Here is a 24,801-nt window from a genome sequence, read left to right as displayed (position 1 = left end):
GAGTGTGCAGCAGTGGTTAGCAAAGGGGCCTGGAAAGAAGGACTGCTGGGTCCCATCTATACTTCTGACACTTGGTGTGACCCTGAGTCAGTAACTTCCCCTCCCCAGGTTTGTTTCTCATCAGTAGGGTTGGGGTTGCAGTTCTGACAGCCCAGGGGGGTTGGGAGGCTCCAGGAAGGTGTGTAAAGTGCTGGGATTTCAGGATCCTGGAGGCGCTGTCACCCCTGCACTAGGGTGATGTTCTGCACCCCCTGCTGCTGGCCAAGTTTCTCCTTTCCCTGGCAATAAGACAGACTCTTGTTTTCACAGCCAGCTGATCGCCCAGTGTCATCACCCTGCCTGCTGGCTGGGCAGGGTAACTCCTCAGGTCACCACCCTCCTCTCCAGCCTGTCTTGGGCTTGGAGAGCGAGGAGAAGGGTGAGGGATGACATTGAACATCCTCCATCCATCGCTTCATCACCAGAGCAAGTGAGTGGCATTAGGGCTCCATGGTGGCATCCCCTGTCTGTCTGGGGAGAGGCAGAAAGAGGGGGAGAGAATCTCTCCCAAAGGACATTAGTTTTGCAAATAGCCCCCAGAAGCCCCTCACTCTCAGACTGGGGAGGGGCTTCTCCAGAGCCGTCTCCAGCGTGTTTGGCAAGGTCCCAGCAATGGGGCTCCCAGCCCTTCCCTTGTGGGAGACTGTTCCCCAGTCTGAGAGTCTCTGAGCTGGGCCGGACCCGGGGAGCTGCTGAGCATTGAAATCAATGGGAAACGAAGGGGCCCTGGCCTTGCTATGTCTAGAGACTTTGAAGTGGGAATGGTTTCCCAGGAGAAGTCTGGACTCCTGAGTTCTGTTCCTTCTCTAGCCTGGGTGGGGAATGGGTGGGAGGAAGTGTGAGTGTGTCCTGGGCTGGCAGGAGGGAACAGCTTGTCCAAAGTGACCAGTGGTCTTTGTGACTGACCCCAGTGCTCGAAAACGACGAGACTCCCCGGTTCTTGCAGCCCCAGGGATGACGAGGGGGAAGGTTGAGGGGGAGCAGATCATGCAATGAACTCCTGCCAGTGTGTGTAGCTTGCACTCCCTGCTCCCCCGTGGGGGGAGGAGGAGCTGCTCTGGCTGGGGCAGGGATGGGGAGAGACCAAACAAGTTGGTTAGTGAGAGGCTGCCTTGACCCCAGACTCACATCTGCTCCCCGCTCGGTTCCAGGATGGCCAGGCTCCTGAGGATGTTCAGGAAGAAGGCTCTGCAGGCGGCCCCAGAGCCTGTGGAAAGCAGCTGCCATCTTCCCCAGGAGCCGAGCGGCCCAACCGTCCCCAATGGCGGGGAAGGAGCTCGCGGCCGGGCCCAGAGGTGGAAGTGCCCAGCCTTCTGGAAGAGGAAACCTGCTCCCGGTGCAGGCGCCGAGGTGGGAGAGGCACCGTCAAGGCCAAAATGGAGCTGGGCCAGGATGCAGCTGGGCAAGCAGGACCCAGCCCTGGTGCAGAACCGGGCAGGGTGGTTCTGGGGCTTGTTGTGTGGGCAGCAGCAGCCCCAGGAGCCCAGCCCCGATTTCCAGCAGGAGGCATCGCCCTGCCCGGTCAGTGGGGACCTTCCAGCCTTCCCAGGGCAGGAGGTGGAGGATCCCTCTCCCAGCCCCAGCAGCTCGGCCCGCTTCCTGTGGGACAACAGCAGCACCTGGAACTTGGACAGCAGCGAGGCCGACAGACGCTTCTGCTTTATTCCAGGTGAGGAGCCCGGCTGGGCTCGGAGGGGTAAGGAAGGGGCTGTGAACACTCCGGGCCCAGGCCCTCGAGCAGTGCTATGGGGGTGGGTCCCCAGCTCAGGTGTCTGGCCTGAGCCACTGAACCCCACTGACACCAGATGCTGCCACTTTAATCCTTGATGCCCCATTGGGTTGGGGGGGGAGTGTGGGAGGCACCTCCCAAGGAGTCCAGGATTGTGGGTGGAGGGGTCTCTTTGCTATGGACTCCTGAAAGACTTGGGGGCTGATGACACTGAGGCTACTTGGAATCAAATACATTTGAGATACAAGTACATAGCCCATATTCATAACTTCAAATACAAAAATGGAACGCACAGCCAGCAAAATTATAACCAGCAAATCATAACCTTGTCATAGACACCTCACACGACAACCTTTGCACAATATTTGCTGCACATATATAACTGTGGTGGCAACAATGATCCCTACTGTCCCAGTTCATATTAATAACGTCACAGAAGGCTATAGAGAAGTGGGAGAGAGGTGTCTTCCAGCCGGCGTGTCTCATCCATTTCCCCCTTGCCGCTTGGGCCGAGGTGGGAAGGGAGCGAAACATCCCCGGCTGAAGATTTTGCGCTCGACCTTGAAGATTAAGCCCAACCCCCCGGCATGGCTAGGTCAGGGTTGTCCTGGGCTCTGGGGGCAGAGGGCTGAGCTGGGAGAAGGGGCAGATGAGGGGATTTTGTCTCTGATAGATAAGGGCTTTGTCAGGAGAAAGCTGTAGGTCACATGCTGGGGGTGTCAGTGAGATTTGAGCTGGGGTAGCAGCAGCAGGGAAGCTGTGTGTGTGTGGGGGGCGGGGGATTCACTTGGTAAAAATGAAACTCCCAAGCCGCTCCCTTTGCTGGAGCAAAAGCCTCTCATTTATCTCCTCAGCTCCCTTCCATGAAAATCTCGACCCCTCCCCTGGTGCTGAGAGACCCTCTTTACTCCCATGGAGATTTGTAATTGTTCTAACTCTTCCTTTGCCTTGTCCAAATAGTTTTCCCAGAAAAATGATCACGGACATTTCAAATGAGAAAAACAAACGAAACCAGAGAAACTCCCACCACACACAGTTTGGGTCTGAATTTTTCTACTGAAATTTGGAGATAATAAAACTCCTTCCTCTGTTGGCCAGAAACCAAAGCTAGACCTCCCCTGCTGTAGCTGTGACTTCTGCTACCAAACCACCAATGTGCTGTCTCCTCTTGTGAGACATTTCTCTGCACAATACTGCTGCTAATCCAGTTATTGACTCCAGGAAACATTTTCCTTAGCCTGGTTCCGTGTGTCACTGGTTTCTATAGCAAAGGTCAGTCCCAAGCCCTGTGGTCCAGACATCCTCATTCGCATCAGGCTTCAAGTTGAGAATAATTTCCTATTCCCGCTCTGTGGGAGGGGAGACTTTTCAACGCACTCTCTGTGCGACTGCACATGGCTAAGCAAAGAGAACAAACCCAAATCCCCCCTGTGCTTTGGGAGCCAGGTTTGCAGTGGGAATTCTGTAGTTCAGATGACTTCACACCTGGTCATTGTGATTCTTTACCAGTTTCTCTGGCATTGGGGCACCGTTACACTTCAGCTGTGATGGCTGAGTGGTTAAGGTGTCGGAGTTAAAATCCAATAGGGTTTCTCTGCGCAGGTTCAAATCCTGCTCCCAGTGAAGCCTGTGTTTTAGCCAGTATCTTATCCGAGCAATTCCCTGTGTACAACCCCCTGAGACACTCTCAAGTCTCTCCCCACCCCAAGTAAATCCTCTTCTGCTCCTTTCATAGAGATGCCTGGGACACCACCACCCCCTGTGTCCCTGAGGTGTCAGGCAAACTCTCAGTGCCTGTAGCCTCTGCCACTCACCTAGTGCCCCATAGATCAGCCATAACCCTGGTTCTGCTCCTCTCTCTAGTGTGTGAAAGGAGCCAAGTCAGTGACTCCATGGGATTTGCCCCGGACCCCTCTAGGCCCGGCCCTGAAGGGAAGCGCTCACTATCACAGTGACAATACAACTGACCAGCATTGCGGGGGAGGCTGAGGGAGATCCGCACTCATCAGGTCTCTTCTCTCCCCCAAGGTGAGCCAGACACTGCTCTCTCCTGACTCTCACTCTAGCAGCTGGACACTAAGGAGCCATTTCCCCACAGCAAGTGCATTGAGTGCCCCTGTGGTGCTGGGGGGGGGGGCCTGGCGCTGCTGCTGGCTCTGGGGCTGGCAGGGGGGTTGATGTCTGCACAGACTCTCAGCTGCCAGGCCGGAGGGGACACTTGAGACCTTACCAGACTGTCTCATTGAAGACGGGGGGTTGAAAGACCTATACAGACGCTCTCCAGAGCACGGAGCAACATCCGCCCATGCAGCCAGGCAATGAGCATTTCTCACAGCCTGGAGCCAAGGGTGAGGTGGCAGCTACTGTTCCAGCTCCTGGAGGACAGGCCCTGTCAGCTAACAGACACTTCTTACTCACCACAGCTAAGGGCGCTGGGTTCCTCCAGTGGGGGTGTGAAGCAGCCATTCTTTTCCTGTCCTTTTTGTGTGCGACTGCTGACAAAAACATCCCAGATAGAGAAGCAACAGGCCAAAACACTGTCATGCAACTGCCAAAGTAGCTCAGTTGGGAGAGCGTTAGACTGAAGATCTAAAGGTTCCTGGTTCAATCCTGGGCTTTGGCAGTCCCTGTCATTATGCTTTGTGCAGAGATGGCTTGCTCTCTGGGAGCACAGCAGTGCCTCCACCCAAGGTGAGTTCCTGACCTTGGGATCTGCAGTAGGAAAACACAGAAGGGGCTTACTTGCCCCTAGTTGGCCCATCTGACCTTTAATGATGAGAGCTGTCTTTCCCAACATGGTGGGAAGAAAGTGAGGCAGGGCAGCCTCAGGAATGGTGCCAGAGGGCTGCTAAGCAGGGGTTGGGGATGAAAACTCTTCTGTGCAGCTGAGCAAGAGCAGTACCAAGGAAGGGGCATCTGTAAATGTGACCCCACACACCTCTCCTCCTCTGGGCAGCTGGTGCTGACAGCTCCAAGGGAAGGCTTAAAAGCCACAGAGCAACTGAGGGCAGGACCATATCTAGGTGTGGCCTTCAGACAGGCTGCTCCCTGCCATGCCAAACACCCACTGAAGGTCACCAGCATGCAGAGCGGCTGCTGATGCTCTGTAGCCAACATCAGAAGATAGTAGGAAAGCAGGGCCCAGGGCCAGCCCCCATGGTGGGGCCTCTGACTGGTCCCACTCAAGGTATTCACTTTTGCTGTGGGCCAGGAGATTTTACCCCAAGAGGCTTTTCCCAAGCTGGCAAGAAGCAGAGAAACACCCAGGCTCCCAAGACGCTATGTAGCAAGTACCCTCCAGCACAGGGACAGGTGCACACGCTAGCCCAGGCTGCCGCCCACTTTCTTTGGTAAGTCAGGAAGGGCAAAGGCTAGACTGGAAGCACCGGGGGCTCCTGCCGCAGCCTTTGTGACACCCAACCCCCAACTCCTTCCCAGGCTCTAGCTGAAGCCAGAGCATTGGCCTGAGCATCCAAGAAGAGGTTCCAGCCCTGAAGGGAGCAGGACGTTCAGCACAATAGTAAAACTGCAGAAACACAACCACCTAGAAACTCAAACCCTCAATCTTCTGATCCATACTCAGACGCCTTATCCGTTAGGCCACATGGTAACATAAGAAAAGACCCTCCAAGCACTTCTTTGGAAAAGGCAGACACTGTGTTTCTCAGGTCATCTACTGAGGGGGGCTGAGACTCTCTGGGCACAAGAAGTCGAGTTCCCAGCAACAAGTGAGACTTAATTCTATGAATCCAGGTGCAGGGCTTTGGAAGGGAGGCTCAGGCATGGGGGATTGGGGTGCAGCGGATGGACCGGCTGTCTAGGTGTGGAGATTTAGTCACACTGAGGCACAGAAGGGAGGAGGAGGAGTAATCCTGCTGACAGTCAGCGGCTGTGCAGAAAAAGAGGAGGGGTTCTGGGGACATTTTTTGCCTCTCTTTTGCCTATCTGCTCGCTCTTGGGGTGAACGGGGAAGGTGGTCTCAACTAGCTCAGTTGGTAGCACATCAAGCTCTTAATCTGAGGATCCAGGGTTCAAGCCCCTGTCTGGGCACCCAGTTTTAAATTGCCTTGTATGCCAGGAGCCAAATGATTCCTGGTGCTTCTCCACCAGCCACATGCAGATTCCCAGAATCCATGGCCATTTCCTGGAAAGGTTCCTTTCCTCAGGAATCAGGAGAGAGGCAACATCCACATTACCAGAGGACCTCCTGCAGGCATGCTGCTGAAGGCAGCCTGACTGCCACCCTCACAGTGACTGGCAGGCCATTCCCTACAGCTTGCAGTCCCAGGCATGCACTTGCTGCGCTGGTGCCTGGAGCTGTCCCTGTCCCTGACCCAGGGCAGAGGACATTGGAAGCTGAACATCCAGAGCTTGCAAGATAAAGGAGCAGGGGGGTGAGGCCTGGCGGTGTTGGCAGAACAGGAAAGCATCAGAGGGTTCTATGGCAACCAGAGGGATTGATGGAAGTCGGTGAGGGAGGAGTTGGCGGCTTTGTTCCAGCGGTCAGGCAAACACTGCAATATCAAAGAAACCAATGGTGCCAAGTCCTGCAGTGTTGCCTGTGGGATTTCCACAAGAGCATCCATGCTGGGGAGCCAGTGATCTTGTGACTGTACAACCGGATCAAGTGACATCTGCCCGAGTTCCATGAGATGAGGCTGCAGCTGGCTGATATGAGCGGGAGCACCGAGTGAAGGGAGGGGCGTCCTCCCCTGACATTTTTGCAGCCTGCAGGGAATGGAGACCAAGCAGGGGGATGTGGGGACTCAGGTCAGGATCCGCGGATCCCATAGTGCAGGACAACAGTCGCTGGAGGAGGAGAGAGAGTCCTGCGAGAGGAAGCCGCTGGTGGGAAGCAATAAGTGCAGAGTGCAAACCAGTCAGCCGAGAGACACAGGGGTCTAGAAAACAAAATGGGAGCAGGTTCCATGGTGCAATGGGCAGCACTCAGGACTTTGAATCCTGGAATCTGAGTTCAAATCTCAGTGGGACCTCTGGCAGATATTGTAGTTTGCTGCAAAGTCTTGGAGCTCAATGTGTATAGTTACTTTCTACCTGGGTAAACTTCAGCAAGGTTTTTTTTCTCTTCCTCATGGGTCACTGATGCCCACTGGAGATAGGTCTTTGGTCCAGCTGGCCGCTATAGGGTGGGGTCCTAGAACTTAACAGTCTGGCTAGATTCCTGCAGGTTGATCTGATGGTTTGATTTCTTGCTGCTTCATCTGATGTCCACAACTTTGGTCCCTGTAGCTGCAGCTCTTCCTCTTGCCCACATGGCATTTAAAGGAAGGAGTGCCAGGGCCAGGCTTCCCAGGCTGGAGCCCAGCACACCTCTCCTCCTCTGGGCACCTAGAGCAGAGGCGGCTGGCGCTGACAGTTCCAAGGGAAGGCTTAAAAGCCACACAACAACCGAGGACAGGGCAAGAGGAGGGCAGGACCATGCCTATGTGTGGCCTTCAGACAGGCACAAAAACACTCAGCCAGCCTGCTCCCTGCCATGCCAAACACCCACTGAAGGCCACCCACAGACCAGCATGCGAGGCAGCTGCTGATGCTCTGTGGCCGTTATCGAAGAGGGTAGGAAAGCAGGGCCAGTCCCCCTGGTGGGGCCTCTTACCATTCCCACTCAAGGTGCTCACTTTTGCCATGGGGCAGGAGATTTTACCCCAAGAGGCTTTTCTCCAGCTGGCGAGAAGCAGAGAAACACCCAGACTCCATGTAGCAAACCACCTCAAACACAGAGACTGGCGCACATTTGGAAGAGGGAAACTGCTCTACACACTAGCCTGGGCAGCTGCCCATTTTCTTTGGCAAGTCAGGAAGGGCAAAGGCTACACTGGAAGCACCTGGGGCTCCTGCCCCAGCCTTTGTGATGCCCATTCCCCCCAACTCCTTCCCAGGGCTCTAGCTGAAGCCAGAGCATTGGCCTGAGCAGCCAAGAAGAGGTTTCAGCCCTGAAGGGAGCAGGACTTTTAGTCCAAAGGTAAAGCTGCACAAGCACAACCACGAAGGGACTCAAACTCTCAATCCCCTGATCCGAAATCAGATACCTTATCCATTAGGCCACGAGGTCACATAAAAAAAGGCACTCCAGGCACTTCTTTGGAAAAGGCAAACACTGACGCATCCAACGAAGTGGGGATTCACCCACGAAAGCTCATGCTCCAATATGTCTGTTAGTCTATAAAGTGCCACATGACTCTTTGCTGCTTTTGCAGACGCTGTGTTTCTCAGGTCAGCTACTGAGGGGGGCCGAGACTCTCTGAGCACAAGAAGTCGAGTTCCCAGTGAGATGTGAGACTTAATTCTCTGGAGCCGGGTGCAGGGCTTTGGCAGGGAGGCTCAGGCATGGGGGACTGTGGTGCAGCAGATGCACCAGCTGTCTAGCTGCGGAGATTTAATCTTACTGAGGAGGAGGAGGAGGAATCCTGCTGATAGGCAGTGTCCAGGACCGGTGCAACCACTAGGCGAACTAGTCAGCTGCCTAGGGTGCCAAGTGTTTGGGGGAACCAAAAGCCACACTCAGATGAGGCAGTGGAGAGGAGGTAAGCTGGGGAGGGGGCTTGGGGGCGTGCGGGGAGAGGGCTTCCCGCAGCAAGTAACAAGGGCGGGGGCGTGCAGAGGAACCGCTTCCTGTCCCAGCTCACCTCTGCTCTGTTTTCTCCCCTGAGCACGCCGCCCCCACTCTAATTCTCCTCCCCTCCTATGCTTGTCGCACTAAACAGCTGATTGGCACCGCAAGCTGGCCCAGGGGAGACGTGTGTGTCCCTGCTGCCTTCTGCTGAGCCCTGCTCTGTGTGTGTGTGCATCTGTGACACTGTATCAGTGTGTTGCTAGGCTAACCAGTAGGAAATGGCTTTGCAGGATTTTGTATTCTGCAGCAAGTGACACAAACACACACACACACAAAGGGACTCACACAATCCCAAGAATACTCACATACAACACACCCAGAGGGACATGTTAGTCCAACCCCCAGAGAGAGAAACATTCACACCCCCAGCCACCCTCACAATAACCCCACACACACACCATAACATTCACAGTTGTGCTCAGAGACACAACTGCACGCAGTTCACTCCCACTGCTCCAAATACAAGGACCTCCTGCCCCACACAGCATGTGCCAAGGCCTGTTGAACTCACTGCCACTGGACAGCTACCAATGAGAATGACCCCCTCGCGCTGGATCATCTGCTTGGCCCCCCACTCCCTCTTGGGGCATGCTGTGCAGCGTGGCTGGGGATTGTGCAATAGCAGGCTGGGGCCGGGTCACTCCACTTCCTGCAGGAAGTAGCCAACCCCCTGTCACCCACAGAGGCCTGGGACCAGCCCCCCTCTGCTTCCCCACACACAGGTCTGGGGCATCAGCCTGCTCTGCTCCCCTGGCTCCCAAGTTTGGGGAGAGAGGGGAACTGCCCCACAGCACTCGCCGGCAGCATGGCTGGGAGCCAGAGGAATGGACCATGCAGTGAGTGCAGGGGCGGAGGGGCGGGGGGGCAGGGCTGGGGCGGAGCAGGGGTGGGGGCCATGGCAAAGAGCCAGGCAGCCCCCCCTGCAGCAGCTCCCCAACCCAGCTCACCTCCCCTCTGCCTTCTCCTCTGAGCACGCTGGTGCCGCTCCACTTCTCCCACCTCCCAGACTTGCGGTGCTAATCAGCTGTTTAGTGCGGCAAGCCTGGGAGGGGAGGAGAATTAGAGAGGGGGGCAGCGTGCTCAGGGGAGAAGACGGAGCAGAGGTGAGCTGGGACAGGGAGCAGTTCCCCTGCATGCCCCCACCCCCATTACTTGCTGTGGGCAGTCCTCTCCCCACACCCCTCCTGCTAACCTCCATTCCTACCCTGCCTCTTCCCCCAAGACCCCTCCTCCCGCTCACTGCTCTCGGCCCCCTCCCCATCCTCACTCACTCTTACGGTCATTACAAAGTGGCAAGGCAGAGCCCTCCCATTTTTAAAAGTCCTGGGGTGTTGTTCGCCCCTGTTCAGGCACCCCTGGGTCCCAGCACTTCACACAGCTCTCCCTGATTTCAGCTGTTAGTGAGGGAGCCTCACTGCTAGCGCAGACTGGGCAGTTTGTTGGATGAGAGACACTGTCCCAAAGCAGGACGAATGCTCAGACCTGGTGATCAGTGATTTCAGATCTGTTGGTCTGCAGCAAGACTCTACAGTGAGTCTCAGTCAGCTCTATTATTACACAGGGACGAACAAAAGGGTCAAATGGTGCCTGGAAGCCTTAAGAAGAATCCACCCCACCAAGTACAACGCTTGTTGATACCAGCTCCTAACCCCACTGAGAATGTTTTGGGGTCACTCCTTGCCTTTATCAACCTAGGGGACTGAGAGACTAGGAATTAACAGGTGCTCCAGTGGCACAATTGATTAGCACACAGTACTTATAGGGCAGTGACGAGGTTGTGAGTGCAAACCTCTCCTGGATCACTGGTTTTCATTAGCCAAATGGCTTCACCCCCTCATTTGGCCCTATGGAATGTAGAATTCTAGCCCTGGGGACATTGAAGCAACGTAAGAATCAAAAATACTCCTTCACTTATTACCTTTTCTCCAGAGTGCAGGTCAGAATCTACAATCCTTTCTCCCCCACCAGCCCCTGTGCCAGGATCCCTCAAGCAGAGCCTGGAGTCCTGCCCATCCTTGACCCCTGAGCCTGGAGGGAGAGGAGCAAGGAGCCATTGTTAGAGGGCTTTCCCTTCCCCTGCCCGCTTCCCTGGCTCTTGTCACACAGACAGCAAGCAGCAAAAGACCAGAAGTCCGAAGCGCAGACAGAAGGATGTTTACTGGGGTTAGTTTCCAAGCAAGCAGATTCCAAAGCCCTTCACACCAGTCAGGCTGATCTCTATACACGGACAGAGTCCGTTCCCCAGTGTTCCCTATCCTGCTCTGACACCACAGAGCGTTTACCCCACATCCCTACAGACAATTCTTTCCTGGGTGTCCTGCTGGTGAGTCTTGCCCACATGCTCAGGGTTTTGCTGATCACCATATCTAACCTGGTAAGGAGGGCTTTAAACTAGGTTCGACGGGGACAGGTGAGCAAAGCCCACAGGTAAGTGGGGAACAAGACCTGGGAGATGGGTTGGAAACAGGAGGGAGCACGGGCTATAATGGCAGAGAGGAAGGAGGGTCAGGGCAAAGCTGGGAGGCAAAATCAAACCAGTATCTTAGATGCCTTTATACAAATGCGAGAAGTATGGGTAATAAGCAGGAAGAACTGGAAGTGCTAATAAATAAATACAACTATGACATTATTGGCATTACTGAAACTTGGTGGGATAATACACACGACTGGAATGTTGGTGTGGATGGGTATAGTTTGCTCAGGAAGGATAGACAGGGGAAAAAGGGAGGAGGTGTTGCCTTATATATTAAAAATGTACACACTTGGACTGAGGTGGAGATGGACATAGGAGACGGAAGGGTGGAGAGTCTCTGGGTTAGGCTAAAAGGGGTAAAAAACACAGGTGATGTTGTGCTGGGAGTCTACTACAGGCCACCTAATCAGGCGGAAGAGGTGGATGAGGCTTTTTTCAAACAACTAACAAAATCATCCAAAGCCCAAGATTTGGTGGTGATGGGGGACTTCAACTATCCAGATATATGTTGGGAAAATAACACCGCGGGGCACAGACTATCCAATAAGTTCCTGGACTGCATTGCAGACAACTTTTTATTTCAGAAAGTTGAAAAAGCTACTAGGGGGGAAGCTGTTCTAGACTTGATTTTAACAAATAGGGAGGAACTTGTTGAGAATTTGAAAGTAGAAGGAAGCTTGGGTGAAAGTGATCATGAAATCATAGAATTTGCAATTCTAAGGAAGGGTAGAAGGGAGTACAGCAGAATAGAGACAATGGATTTCAGGAAGGCAGATTTTGGTAAGCTCAGAGAGCTGATAGGCAAGGTCCCATGGGAATTAAGACTGAGGGGAAAAACAACTGAGGAAAGTTGGCAGTTTTTCAAAGGGACGCTATTAAGAGCCCAAAGGCAAGTTATTCCGATGGTTAGGAAAGATAGAAAATGTGGCAAAAGACCACCTTGGCTTACCCTTGAGATCTTGCGTGACCTACAAAATAAAAAGGCGTCATATAAAAAATGGAAACTAGGTCAGATCACGAAGGATGAATATAGGCAAATAACATAGGAGTGCAGAGGCAAGATTAGAAAAGCAAAGGCACAAAATGAACTCAAACTAGCTATGGGAATAAAGGGTAACAAGAAGACTTTTTATCAATACATTAGAAGCAAGAGGAAGACTAAGGACAGGGTAGGCCCACTGCTCAATGAGGAGGGGGTAACAGTAACGGGAGACTTGGAAATGGCAGAGATGCTTAATGACTTCTTTGTTTCGGTCTTCACTGAGAAGTCTGAAGGAATGCCTAGTATAGTGAATGCTTACGGGAAGAGGGTAGGTTTAGAAGAGAAAATAAGGAAAGAGCAAGTAAAAAATCACTTAGAAAAGTTAGATGCCTGCAAGTCACCAGGGCCTGATGAAATGCATCCTAGAATACTCAAGGAGTTAATAGAAGAGGTATCTGAGCCTCTAGCTATTATCTTTGGGAAATCATGGGAGACGGGGGAGATTCCAGAAGACTGGAAGGGGGCAAATATAGTGTCCATCTATAAAAAGGGAAATAAAAACAACCCAGGAAACTACAGACCAGTTAGTTTAACTTCTGTGCCAGGGAAGATAATGGAGCAGGTAATCAAAGAAATCATCTCCAAACACTTGGAAGGTGGTAAGGTGATAGGGAATAGCCAGCATGGATTTGTAAAGAACAAATCGTGTCAAACTAATCTGATAACATTCTTTGATAGGATAACGAGCCTTGTGGATAAGGGAGAAGCGGTGGATGTGATATATCTAGACTTCAGCAAGGCATTTGATACAGTCTCACATGATATTCTTATAGATAAGCTAGGAAAGTACAATTTAGATGGGGCTACTATAAGGTGGGTGCATAACTGGCTGGATAACCGTACTCAGAGAGTAGTTGTTAATGGCTCCCAATCCTGCTGGAAAGGTATAACAAGTGGGGTTCCGCAGGGGTCTGTTTTGGGACCGGTTCTGTTCAATATCTTCATCAACGATTTAGATGTTGGCATAGAAAGTACGCTTATTAAGTTTGCGGACGATACCAAACTGGGAGGGATTGCAACTGCTTTGGAGGACAGGGTCAAAATTCAAAATGATCTGGACAAGTTGGAGAAATGGTCTGAGGTAAACAGGATGAAGTTCAATAAAGATAAATGCAAAGTGCTCCACTTAGGAAGGAACAATCAGTTTCACACATACAGAATGGGAAGAGACTGTCTAGGAAGGAGTATGGCAGAAAGAGATCTAGGGGTCATAGTGGACCACAAGCTTAATATGAGTCAACAGTGTGATACTGTTGCAAAAAAAGCAAACGTGATTCTGGGATGCATTAACAGGTGTGTTGTAAACAAGACACGAAAAGTCATTCTTCCGCTTTACTCTGCGCTGGTTAGGCCTCAACTGGAGTATTGTGTCCAGTTCTGGGCACCGCATTTCAAGAAAGATGTGGAGAAATTGGAGAGGGTCCAGAGAAGAGCAACAAGAATGATTAAAGGTCTTGAGAACATGACCTATGAAGGAAGGCTGAAGGAATTGGGTTTGTTTAGTTTGGAAAAGAGAAGACTGAGAGGGGACATGATAGCAGTTTTCAGGTATCTAAAAGGGTGTCATCAGGAGGAGGGAGAAAACTTGTTCACCTTAGCCTCCAATGATAGAACAAGAAGCAATGGGCTTAAACTGCAGCAAGGGAGATTTAGGTTGGACATTAGGAAAAAATTCCTAACTGTCAGGGTAGTTAAACACTGGAATAGATTGCCTAGGGAAGTTGTGGAATCTCCATCTCTGGAGATATTTAAGAGTAGGTTAGATAAATGTCTATCAGGGATGGTTTAGACAGTATTTGGTCCTGCCATGAGGGCAGGGGACTGGACTCTATGACCTCTTGAGGTCCCTTCCAGTCCTAGAGTCTATGAGTCTATCTGGGGTCAGGAAGGAATTTTCCTCCAGGGCAGATTGGCAGAGATCCTGGGGGGTTTTCACCTTTCTCTGCAGCTTCGGGCACGGGTCACTTGCTGGAGGATTCTCTGCACCTTGAAGTCTTTAAACAACGAGCTGAGGACTTCAATAGCTCAGACATAGGTCAGGGGTTTGTTACAGGAGTGGGTGGGTGAGAGTCTGTGGCCTGCGTTGTGCAGGAGGTCGGACTAGACGATCATAATGGTCCCTTCTGACCTTAAAGTCTATGAGTCTATGAGCTCTGACACTGCAGAGTGTTTACCTCACGTCCCCCTTCCCAGCTCCGACAGTCCAGAGCCTTGCCTGTGTCCCTGTTCCCCGTTCCCTAATCCCATCCCCCCGTTAGCAAGCATGATTCCAATTTCCCCGCCCACTGCCTGTTTGACCCCAGTTTATACAGTAATATTCTCAGCGAGACCTTAACCAATCATTTTACTGAAATGTAATTAACCAGTTCTAACCTATTGTAACAGAATTCTCTAACCAATTACATCCCACTCCCCTAATTAACTTACACCCAGTAAAATTAATTCTGCAGCAGACAGAAAGAATTAGAGGACCAGACAGATTGACAACAGAAAAGCAGGGGCCATAAAGATAAACTCTACAGAAATGACGGTTTCACAACCACAACCATTGAGAAGAGATTTCTTGCCAGACCGGATGCTCCCTTAAGATCTGTTTCTTTATCTGGTGGTGATGGGCACTATTGGGACAGGATCATCTTCCTAACAGCCCAACCCCACCTTAGTTCAGTGTGACGGGTTTGGGTGGTGAGGATGTGACCGTTCACTTCCCAGTGTATGGCTGCCCCTGCTGCTTAGCCAAAGGCCTTAGCCTACTGTCAAGGTTTTTTCCCCACTCTGAACTTTAGGGTACAGATGTGGGGGACCTGCATGGACCCTTCTAAGCTTAATTACTAGCTTAGATATGGTAACACTGCCACCATCCAGAAGTTAGTGTCTGGATCACTCCCTGTCCCCCCAAAACATTCCCCTCCCTGGGCAGCCTTGAGAGGCGTCACCAATTCCCTGGTGAACACAGATCCAAACCCCTTGGATCTTAAAACAAGGAGAAATTAACCATCCCCACTCCTTTTCCCCTACCAATCCCTGGTGAGTCCAGACCCAATCCCCTTGGATCTTAAAACAAGGAAAAATCAATCAGGTTCATAACAGAAAAAACTTTTAATTAAACAAAGAAAGATAAAAATCATCTCTGTAAAATCAGGATGGAAAATACTTTTCAGATTTATATAGCCCAGAGGAAACCCCTCTAGCCTTAGGTTCAAAGTTACAGCAAGCAGAGGTAAAATCCTCTCAGCAAACAAGGATCATTTACAAGTTGAGAAAACAAAAATAAGACTAACATGCCTTGCCTGGCTAATTACTTACAAGTTTGAAACATGAGAGACTGATTCAGAAAGATTTGGAGAGCCTGGATGGACGTCTGGTCCCTCTTAGTCCCAAGAGCAAACAACCCCCAAAACAAAGAGCACAAACAAAGACTTCCCTCCACCAAGATTTGAAAGTATCTGTCCCCCATTGGTCCCCTGGGCAGGTGTCAGCCAGCTTTATGGAGCTTCTTAACCCTCTACAGGTAAAAGAGACATTAACCCTTAACTATCAGTTTATGACACCTACGAACAAGGGCTCAGACTCTCCTAGGGAGAGAAGGCCCAGACAGGCAGACTGGGACTTTGGTTCTTTGTTTTATACCCCTGTCACTAGCTGAGTGATAAAAATACACCTAAGTTCTTAAAGTCTAGGCCTGTACAAGCAGCCTGAATAGCTCTATTCTAACAGCCATCGGTCCCTGTGGAAAAATCTATTCAGGGTTGTCCCTAGACATTTTGGTGCCCTACACAACACCCCGTCCCCTAGTCCGAGCTGGCAGAGCGGAGCAGGCTGGGGCCAGGTCACTCCACTTCCCGCCGCCCGGTAATTGCAGGGCAGGCCAGACCCCACACTCACGGGGCAGTGGGAAGTGGAGTGATCCAGCCCCAGCCTGCTGCACTCTGCTCCCAGCCTTGGAACTTGGGCGGTGGGGGGAAACGCCCCCCAGCACTCACCAGCGCCGCAGCAGGGAGCTGGTGGAGCAGAGCAGGCTGGGGCCAGGTCGTTCCACTTCCCGGAGCCCGGAGAGTGCAGGATGAGACTGATCCCTCCTGCAGTCCACCGGGATGCAGCTAAGGGGAAGGGGTGGAGTGGGGGGGGAATGGAGTGGAGCAGGGGTGGGGAGAGGCAGCATGGGGGCAGAGCAGGAGTGGGGGCTTTGGGGAAGAGGCGGAGCAGGGGCAGCTTTCCTGGCCGTCTCAGCCAGCCGGGGGATCGGGCTGGCTGCCGCAGCAGTACGCAGCTGCGTAGGGCACCAGGAAAAATGGGGCAACTTGGTGTCTCCACATCCTTTCACCAGGCAATGTCACTGTAGTGTGTGCTGTCTTCATAGGTCCTTTCTCAGTCTTTCTCACCCTCCTGTTTTGAGTCTCCTGTGTCCCTGCTTTCAAGCACAGACTAACTCTGGCTGTTCAGGAGAGGGGAGGACCATGCATATGTGTGGCCAGCAGACAGTGACAAAGACCCCTAGCCAGCCTGCTCCCTGCCATTCCAAACACCCACTGAAGGCCACCCGCAGACCAGCAGGCGAGGCGGCTGCTGATGCTCTGTGGCCAACATCAGAAGAAGGTAGGAAAGCAGGGCCAGCCCACCGGTGTGGCCTCTGTCTCTTCCCACTCACAGTGCTCACTTTTGCAGTGGGGCAGGAGATTTTACCCCAAAAGGCTTTTCCCCAGCTGGCGAGAAGCAGAGAAACACCCAGGCTCCCAAGGTGCTATTTACCAAGCCCCCTCAAGTACCGGGACAGGCACATATTTGGAAGAGGGAAACTGCTCTACACACCAGCCCAGGCAGCTGCCCAGTTTCTTTGGCAAGTCAGGAACAGCAAAGGCTAGACTGGAAGTACTTGGGGCTCATGTCCCAGCCTTTGGGATGTCCAACACCCGACTTCTTCCCGGGGCTCTAGCTGAAGCCAGAGCATTGGCCTGAGCGACCAAGAAGAGGTTCCAGCCCTGAAGGAAGCAGGACTTTCAGCACAATAGTAAAACTGCACACGCATAACCATGAAGGGACGCGAACTCTCAATCACCTGATCCAAAGTCAGATGTTTTATCCATTAGGCCATGTGGTGACATAAGAAAAACCTCTCCAAGTACTTCTTTAGAGAAGACGGACACTGTGTTTCTCAGACTTAGGTCATCTAGTGACAGGGGCCGAGACTCTCTGGGCACAAGAAGTCGAGTTCCCAGCGAGATGTGAGACTTAATTCTATGGAACCAGGTGCAGGACTTTGGCAGGGAGGCTCAGGCATGGGGGATTGAGGTGCAGCAGATGGACCGGCTGTCTAGGTGCAGAGATTTAGTCGCACCGAGGCACAGGAGGGAGGAGAAGGAGGAATACTGCTGATGGTCAGTGGCTGTGCAGAAAAAAGGGTGTTGATTCCCCCATCCTAAATGGGCTGGTTGGCTTGACCCTTCTCCCCTCTGCAGAGCATGGTGGGGACTGCAGCTCACCCCTTGTGGGCCAGGGGGGCACAGGTGCAGGGCGCTGGGCTCTGATGCACCTGGAAGTCAGATCCGTTGGGGTGGGGTGGGGCAGGGCCTGTTGTTTACGTTCTGCCTTGCCTGGTGCTGGGCCATTGCACAATCCCCAGCCATGCCGCACAGCGCACCGCAAGAGGCAGGGGGGCAAGCAGATGATCCAGCACAAGGGGGGAGAGGAAATGTGGTTGGGGAGAGGAAAGGCCTTGGGTTGCACTGAGGGAGTGCAGATCAGGGGTGACACCTCAGAAACCTGCAGCAAAGGGATGGACAGGTGGTGCGTGGATAGAAAAGGCAGCGAGCCTAAAAGGGGAGTGGGGTCTAATGGTCAGAGCAGGTGGGGGTTGGGCTCTATCCCTGGCTCTGGGAGCAGAGTTGGGTCTAGAGGTGAGAGCAGGGGGACTGGGAGCCAGGACTCGTGGGTTCCATAGTGGCGGCTGTTTTTTCCTGTGTCTCCCTCCCTAGAGGTCCCAGCCCAGCCCCCTAGTGGAATCTGACTGGGGGAGGAGGTTGCCCTGCCACTCCGGATTCGTGATTCGAACCCCTCTCCCCACGGGCTCTGACATCACAGAATGTCCCCCCAAGTCAGAAAGTAGGAGCCCCTCCCCGCATGCAGAGGAAGCTAGTGAGATCCTAGGGGGTCTCTGGCAGAGGTGACAGCACCCACCAGACACCCACTCATAGTTGCAAGGAGAACCTCCTGCACAGCCCCCTGCTACGAGGGACCGGGGGTGCCCAGCCAGGGTCAGGAGGTGTGCTCCCCCTGAGCCCCTCCCCCGTTACTCCAGGATCTGAGCATCTTCCTAATTCGCAGGGTAATTCTCCTCCCAGGCTCGTGCGAGGGTGGGAAGCGCCACCAGCCCCATTTCCCAGACGGGAGAACTGAGGCCCAGAGAGGCTGAGTGATGTGCCCAAGGATACCCAGGAAGTCTGTGGCAGAGCAAAGCATGTTCCTGCCTCCTCACTCCCAGGTCTGGCCTGCTCCTGGGTCACTGGATGGTGCAGGGGGGGGCGCCTCGGGGCAAGGGGCAGTGCAAGGGGGGGCCTCAGGGGAAGGGGAAGTGCAGGAGCGGGGTCCCAGGAGAAGGAGCAGTGGGAGGGCAGGGTCTCAGAGGAATGTGAGGGGGCGGGTCCCAGGTGAATGGGTGCTGTAAGGGTGGGGTCTCAGGTGAATGGGTGGTGCAGGGGCAGGGTCCCAGGAGAAGGAGCAGTGGGAGGGCGGGGTCTCGGGGCAATGTGAGGGCGGGGTCTCAGGTGAATGTGTGGTGCATGGGGGTCTCGGGGCAATGTGAGGGCGGGGTCTCAGGTGAATGTGTGGTGCAGGGGGGTCTCGGGGCAATGTGAGGGCAGGGTCTCAGGTGAATGGGTGGTGGAGGGGCGGGGTCCCAGGAGAAGGAGCAGTGGGAGGGCGGGGTCTCAGGGGAATGTGAGGGCAGGGTCCCAGGTGAATGGGTGGTGTAAGGGTGGGGTCTCAGGTGAATGGGTGGTGCAGGGGTGGGGTCCCAGGAGAAGGAGCAGTGGGAGGGCCGGGTCTCAGGGGAATGTGAGGGCAGGGTCCCAGGTGAATGGGTGGTGTAAGGGTGGGGTCTCAGGTGAATGGGTGGTGCAGGGGCAGGGTCCTAGGAGAAGTAGCAGTGGGAGGGCAGGGTCTCAGAGGAATGTGAAAGGGGGTCCCGGTGAATGGGAGGTGTAAGGGTGGGGTCCCAGGTGAATGAGTGGTGCAGGGGCAGGGTCTCGGGGGAATGTGAGGGCAGGGTCCCAGGTGAATGGGTGGTGTAAGGGCGGGGTTTCAGGTGAATGGGTGGTGCAGGGGCAGGGTCTCGGGGGGAAGGGGCGGTGCGGGGGCAGGGAATCAGGAGAATGGGCAGTGTGGCATTGGGGACTTCGGGAGGAGGCAGTGTGAGGGCAGGGTCTCGGGCCAAAGGGGAAGGGTGTAGACGGGGTCTCAGGCAAAGAGGTGATGTAGGGATGACGATTCAGGGGAATGGGTGGTGAAGGGGTGGGGACTAGAGGGAAAGGGCCGGGGGGGGCTGGGACTGGGGGAGGGGCAGTGCAGGGGCGGGGTCTCGGGGGAAGGGGCGATGCAGGGGTGAGGTCTCAGGGAAAGATGCGGGGACGGGGGGTAGGGGTGGTGCGAGGGGAGGACCTCGGGGGAAGGGGCGATGCAGAGATGGGGTTTAGGGAAGGGGCAGGGCCTCGGGGGAAGGGACGATGCAGAGATGGGGGTTAGGGGAAGGGGCAGGGCCTCGGGGGAACGGATGATGCAGAGATGGGGGTAAGGGGAAGGGGCAGGGCCTCGGGGGAAGGGACGATGCAGAGATGGGGGTTAGGGGAAGGGGCAGGGCCTCGGGGGAAGGGACGATGGAGAGATGGGGGTTAGGCGAAGGGGCAGGGCCTCGGGGGAAGGGACGATGCAGAGATGGGGGTTAGGGGAAGGGGCAGGGCCTCGGGGGAAGGGACGATGCAGAGATGGGGGTTAGGGGAAGGGGCAGGGCCTCGAGGGAAGGGACGATGGAGAGATGGGGGTTAGGCGATGGGGCAGGTCCTCGGGGGAAGGGACGATGCAGAGATGGGGGTTCGGGGAAGGGGCAGGGCCTCGGGGGAAGGGACGATGCAGAGATGGAGGTTAGGGGAAGGGGCAGGACCTCGGGGGAAGGGACGATGCAGAGATGGGGGTTAGGGGAAGGGGCAGGGCCTCGGGGGAAGGGACGATGCAGAGATGGGGGTTAGGGGAAGGGGCAGGACCTCGGGGGAAGGGACGATGCAGAGATGGGGGTTAGGCGATGGGGCAGGGCCTCGGGGGAAGGGGCGATGCAGAGATGGGGGTTAGGGGAAGGGGCAGGACCTCGGGGGGGAGGTACGATGCAGAGATGGGGGTTAGGGGAAGGGGCAGGACCTCGGGGGAAGGGACGATGCAGAGATGGGGGTTAGGGGAAGGGGCAGGGCCTCGGGGGAAGGGACGATGCAGAGATGGGGGTTAGGGGAAGGGGCAGGGCCTCGGGGGAAGGGACGATGCAGAGATGGGGGTTAGGGGAAGGGGCAGGGCCTCGGGGGAAGGGACGATGCAGAGATGGGGGTTAGGGGAAGGGGCAGGACCTCGGGGGAAGGGACGATGGAGAGATGGGGGTTAGGCGAAGGGGCAGGGCCTCGGGGGAAGGGACGATGCAGAGATGGGGGTTAGGGGAAGGGGCAGGGCCTCGGGGGGAGGGACGATGCAGAGATGGGGGTTAGGGGAAGGGGCAGGACCTCGGGGGAAGGGACGATGCGGGGGAAGGGATTAGAGGGAACAGGTGGTGCAGGGGCAGGGTTTTAGGACAATGTGAGCACAGGGTCTCGGGTGAATGGGTGGTGTAGGGGCGGGATCTCAGGGGGAAGGGGCGGTGCAGGGGCAGGGTCTTAGGGCAATGTGAGCACAGGGCCTCGGGTGAATGGGTGGTGTAGGGGCAGGGTCTCAGAGGGAAGGGGCAGTGCAGGGTCAGGCTCTCGGGGGGAAAGGGAAGCTCAAGGGCAGGAACTCTGGAGAAGGGGCAATGTGAGGGCGGGGGTGGGACCTTGGGGAAAGGGTGCAGGGGAGGGGTGTATTGGGGAGGCACAATGCAGGAGTGTGGATTTGGGGGAAGGGGCAGAGTGAGGATGGTGTATTGGGGAAAAGGGGCAATGCGAAGGCGGAGCTTTGGAGGAAGGGGCAGGGGCAGGGCTCTGGGGAATGGGGCAGGGATTAGGGGAACAGGTGACGTGAGGCCAGGACGTCGGGGGTAGGGGCAGTGTGGGGGCAGGACCCCAGGAGGAGGGGGCAGGGGCAGGGCTTTGGGGAATGGGGCAGGGATTAGGGGAACAGGTGACGTGAGGCCAGGACGTCGGGGGTAGGGGCAGTGTGGGGGCAGGACCCCAGGAGGAGGGGGGCAGGGCTTTGGGGAATGGGGCAGGGATTAGGGGAACAGGTGATGTGAGGCCCGGACGTCGGGGGTAGGGGCAGTGTGGGGGCAGGACCCCAGGAGGAGGGGGCAGGGGCAGGGCTTTGGGGGGAGGGCGGAGCTCGGGGAATGAGGAGGATTAATTCAGTTCAGTGGCAGGTTTGTCTGCGGGTGACACTGCCACTGCAGGGGGGGTTAAATCCGGGCTCACCCGAGGGAGGAGGACGGGGCTCGGTGGCCGGGCACAGCGGGAGTTCGGGGAGTGACAAGGAGCCGGTTACAAGGCTCATCGGACACACCCAGAAACCAGCTCACACCCAGACGGGGGGTTAAAGCCCCAGCGAACAAGGGGCGCTGGGAACATCCCCGCGGTGCAGACAAATGTACCAAGTCACCGGGCAGAGACAGACCCGGCACTGACCTGCCGCCCCCGCCAGGTCCTCGGCCTCCGCCCCCCCGCGCTCCCGCTCCCGCCCCCGCCCCGATCATCTGCTTTGTGCGGGGGGGTGAAAGGGGCGAAGCGGCGCGGCACGTTCCCACGCGGAGCAGGTTAATACACTGCACGGGGGGCGGGGCTGGGGGCGGAGTTGGGGGGTGTGTCAGGTTGACCCAGGGACCTACCCTCACCTGGTCTCGAGAGGACGGAAGCGCCCCGGGGCAGGCTGGGAGTTGTAGTTCATGGCTCGTCTCAGAGCGGAAGTGACGCACAGTTGCTCAGGTAACGTGCCCCCTCCCGGAGCAGACTGGGAAGCGTAGTTCTCCCTATCACACGCGGCCTGTATTGGAGGAGGGGCCGTATCTCATCAGTTCGCCGCGCCCCTCCCGCTCCCTGATTGGTGGAGAGAGCGCGGGACAGACTTAGTGGGTGGGGCGAGCCTGGCCGGCTTTAGGGAGGCGGGGGCCCAATTCGAACAGTCTCGCTGGGCCCGGCAGGGACACAAACAGACCCTGCGGGGCGGTGCTCAGCGGGCGGCGCTCCCAGTCTGCGGCGGCTCCTGCACTCGCTCCCGATCTGCGGCGGCGCTGAGGGACCTGCTGCCGCAGACCCGGAGCCAGCGCAGGACCCGCCGCAGACCCGGAGCGCCGCCCGCTGAGCCAGCACTGAACAGGCGCCTCCAGCCAGGACAGAGATTTGCACCGCGGGGCCGGGATTGGGGGTTGGTCTAACGCAGCCCTGGGGGGAGGCCTGGTTCCTGCCCCGAGGCTTCGCTGCCCCCCCCCAACGGGGGCAGCCGGGGGGCGGGGCGGGGCCGGGCCGAGGAGCACAGAGGCGGGACGGGGAGAGGCGGCTCCACACGGGGGGACCAGGGGCTCAGACACCCAGTTCCAGGCGCCAGGCCCAGCCCCTGCCCCGGCAGCAGCCCCGGGCCCGTGGGAGCCGGGCTGCGGGGGGCACAGGGCAGAGGCAGCGTGAGTGAAAGGGCTTCACCCCGCCCCCCCCCCAGCTGGGCCTGGAGGGCAGCGGGGGGGGGGCGCTAAGCTGCCTGGGAGCAGCCCCACAAGCAGCAGCCTGGGGCTGCAGGGCCTTCAACCTCCCCCAACCTGCCCCCCAGTGTCCCACCCATCCGCTGTGACTCTCCTGCCAGCACCGCCCCCTCCTCTCCTTCTGTAGGGCCCCAGCAGCCCCTTCATGCCCCCCCAACCAGCCCCCCAGTGTCCCCCCATCTGTTGTGACCCTCTTGCCAGCCCCACCCCCATCTGTGGGGATCCCTCAGCCCCCGGCATCCCCTCCCCCATCGTGTACACTCCACCTGGCCTTTCCCTTCGCTCCGACCTCCTCCTCCCCCTCCGTCCTCAGCACCCCGACACTGACCTCCTCCTCTCGCCCCACCCCTGACATCCTCCTTCCCGTTCTCAGCACCCCACCACCCCTTCCTCCTCCTCCCCCCCAACCCCGTCCTCAGCACCCCACCCCTAATTGCCTCCAACCCATTTTTCATTGCTGGAACCCACTTTCCCATCCCCCCACTCCCTCAGTCCATCCCCAGGGTGTGAGGTTCCTCATCTTCAATCTCTGCTACACCCACACCTGCCAGGTTCCCCTTTTCAACAACTGTGGGGTCATCCAACCCACCGACACCCATCCACTCTGGGCTCTCTAAATCCCACATTCCTACAATGCACGTTGGTAACCCCACCCTCCTCTATCCCTAATCCCTCTATTCCCTTCCCTGGGGTCCTCCTGGACACCCCAACCCACAGTCAGGCCCCCACATACATCCCAGTCACTCACATGCTGAACTACTTCTTCAGAGACCCCCACAGCCCAGCAAACTTCTCCATCCATGAGCCCTATGGACCTGTGGCCAGGAAGCTCCCACTTTGGCTGGGCAGGGTGTGGGTGTTAATCTTTTCCTGTCTTGTGTGTGCTGTGCTCACAAGGCTTTTTGCTCCCTCGGGGTGAGGTGTGGTTTTGGCTGAAGATGAGGTGTTTGGTAGCCCTGTGGATGCTGTGTGGTGTCTGGAATGGGGCGTGTGTGTTTCCATCATGCCCCTTCCCCTCTGCCTGCAGAGCTGAGGACAGACAGGTCTGAGGAGCAGAGCAGGAGCTATGGGAAGGAGAAGAGCAATATGAAGATGGAGTGTAAGATGAGGCCAGGTAAGTTCTGTGGAGGGAGACATGCTGGACAGGGCCTAGGATTGGGGAGACAAGCAGGTGTGAGCCCCGGGCTCAGATTTCTAATTGTAGCTGTGATGGCAGAATGGGAGGAGGGTTGAAGCTGAAGCCCTGGTGTGCGGGAGTAGCGAGAAGAGGAACCTCACCACCATTGCTTTTTCTTTTCCTCTTGTGTTGTGTTTCATACCAAGGGAAAAGAAGTCGCGGGGATGGAGTCCAGCCCTGAGGTGAGATGGAAAGTGATCAAGAGCAGTGACAGCGTGAATCCTGTTGATGCCAGGCAAGAGCTGCCCAACTGGGACATGAGTAACTGTCTCTGTCTGTGAGATGTGGATCTGGTTTGGGAAGGGCTGTGGTCACAGCCCTCCTGGCTCCAGGCAGGGACTTCCCGTTATCTGGGTATGGGTTTCCGGACTATCTGTGGCTTCAAGGGAGATGATGTTGCCATTTGCGAGAGCTGATCATCTCTCTTGCGAGGAGTGGTGTGTGCTCCCTAGCAGAAAGTTGGATCCATGAGGGTGACTCCCTGTTCTGAATTTCTTTCTTCCTCCTAGGTTTCTCTCTCTGTGTTGGCCAACTTTCACTCAAACTCTCTCTGTCTCTCCTTTCATGGACACCTGTCATGTTCAGTTGCCCGCATTCTCTTTCTCTGCTCCCCCTTCCCCAGTCTCCTATGGACTCAGCTGGGTCTATCTGCCCACAGGCAGGGTCTCTGCCATACTGGGAAGGATGTGTCCTGCCTGCCAGGATAAGGGGGTTGCTCCTCCCACCCCCTATCTTTGGGAAGACCTCATTGCTGTAACTGGGTCACAGCGTGAGTGGCCAGTAATGTCTTTGGGGCTATGA

General features: G+C 55.8%; 1 protein-coding gene and 2 non-coding genes across 3 annotated transcripts; all 3 read left to right on the top strand.

Moving 5' to 3' along the window:
- The first annotated feature begins 437 nt into the window (after positions 1 to 437).
- Positions 438 to 24,255, top strand: LOC127036721 (uncharacterized). The gene is made up of 3 exons (XM_050927876.1): positions 438 to 469; positions 1,191 to 1,708; positions 23,851 to 24,255. Exons 2-3 carry the CDS (start codon positions 1,192 to 1,194, stop codon positions 24,054 to 24,056), a joined length of 723 nt encoding a protein of 240 aa, XP_050783833.1. The 5' UTR covers positions 438 to 469; position 1,191; the 3' UTR covers positions 24,057 to 24,255.
- Positions 4,319 to 4,391, top strand: TRNAF-GAA (transfer RNA phenylalanine (anticodon GAA)). Its single transcript has one exon. It is a non-coding gene; the product is annotated as a tRNA-Phe (tRNA).
- Positions 6,691 to 6,762, top strand: TRNAQ-UUG (transfer RNA glutamine (anticodon UUG)). The gene has a single exon. It is a non-coding gene; the product is annotated as a tRNA-Gln (tRNA).
- Positions 24,256 to 24,801: the final 546 nt, after the last annotated feature.

Source organism: Gopherus flavomarginatus, chromosome 18, assembly GCF_025201925.1.
Source record: "Gopherus flavomarginatus isolate rGopFla2 chromosome 18, rGopFla2.mat.asm, whole genome shotgun sequence".
Lineage (NCBI taxonomy): Eukaryota > Metazoa > Chordata > Testudines > Testudinidae > Gopherus > Gopherus flavomarginatus.
This window is presented reverse-complemented; position numbering and strand designations above follow the sequence as displayed.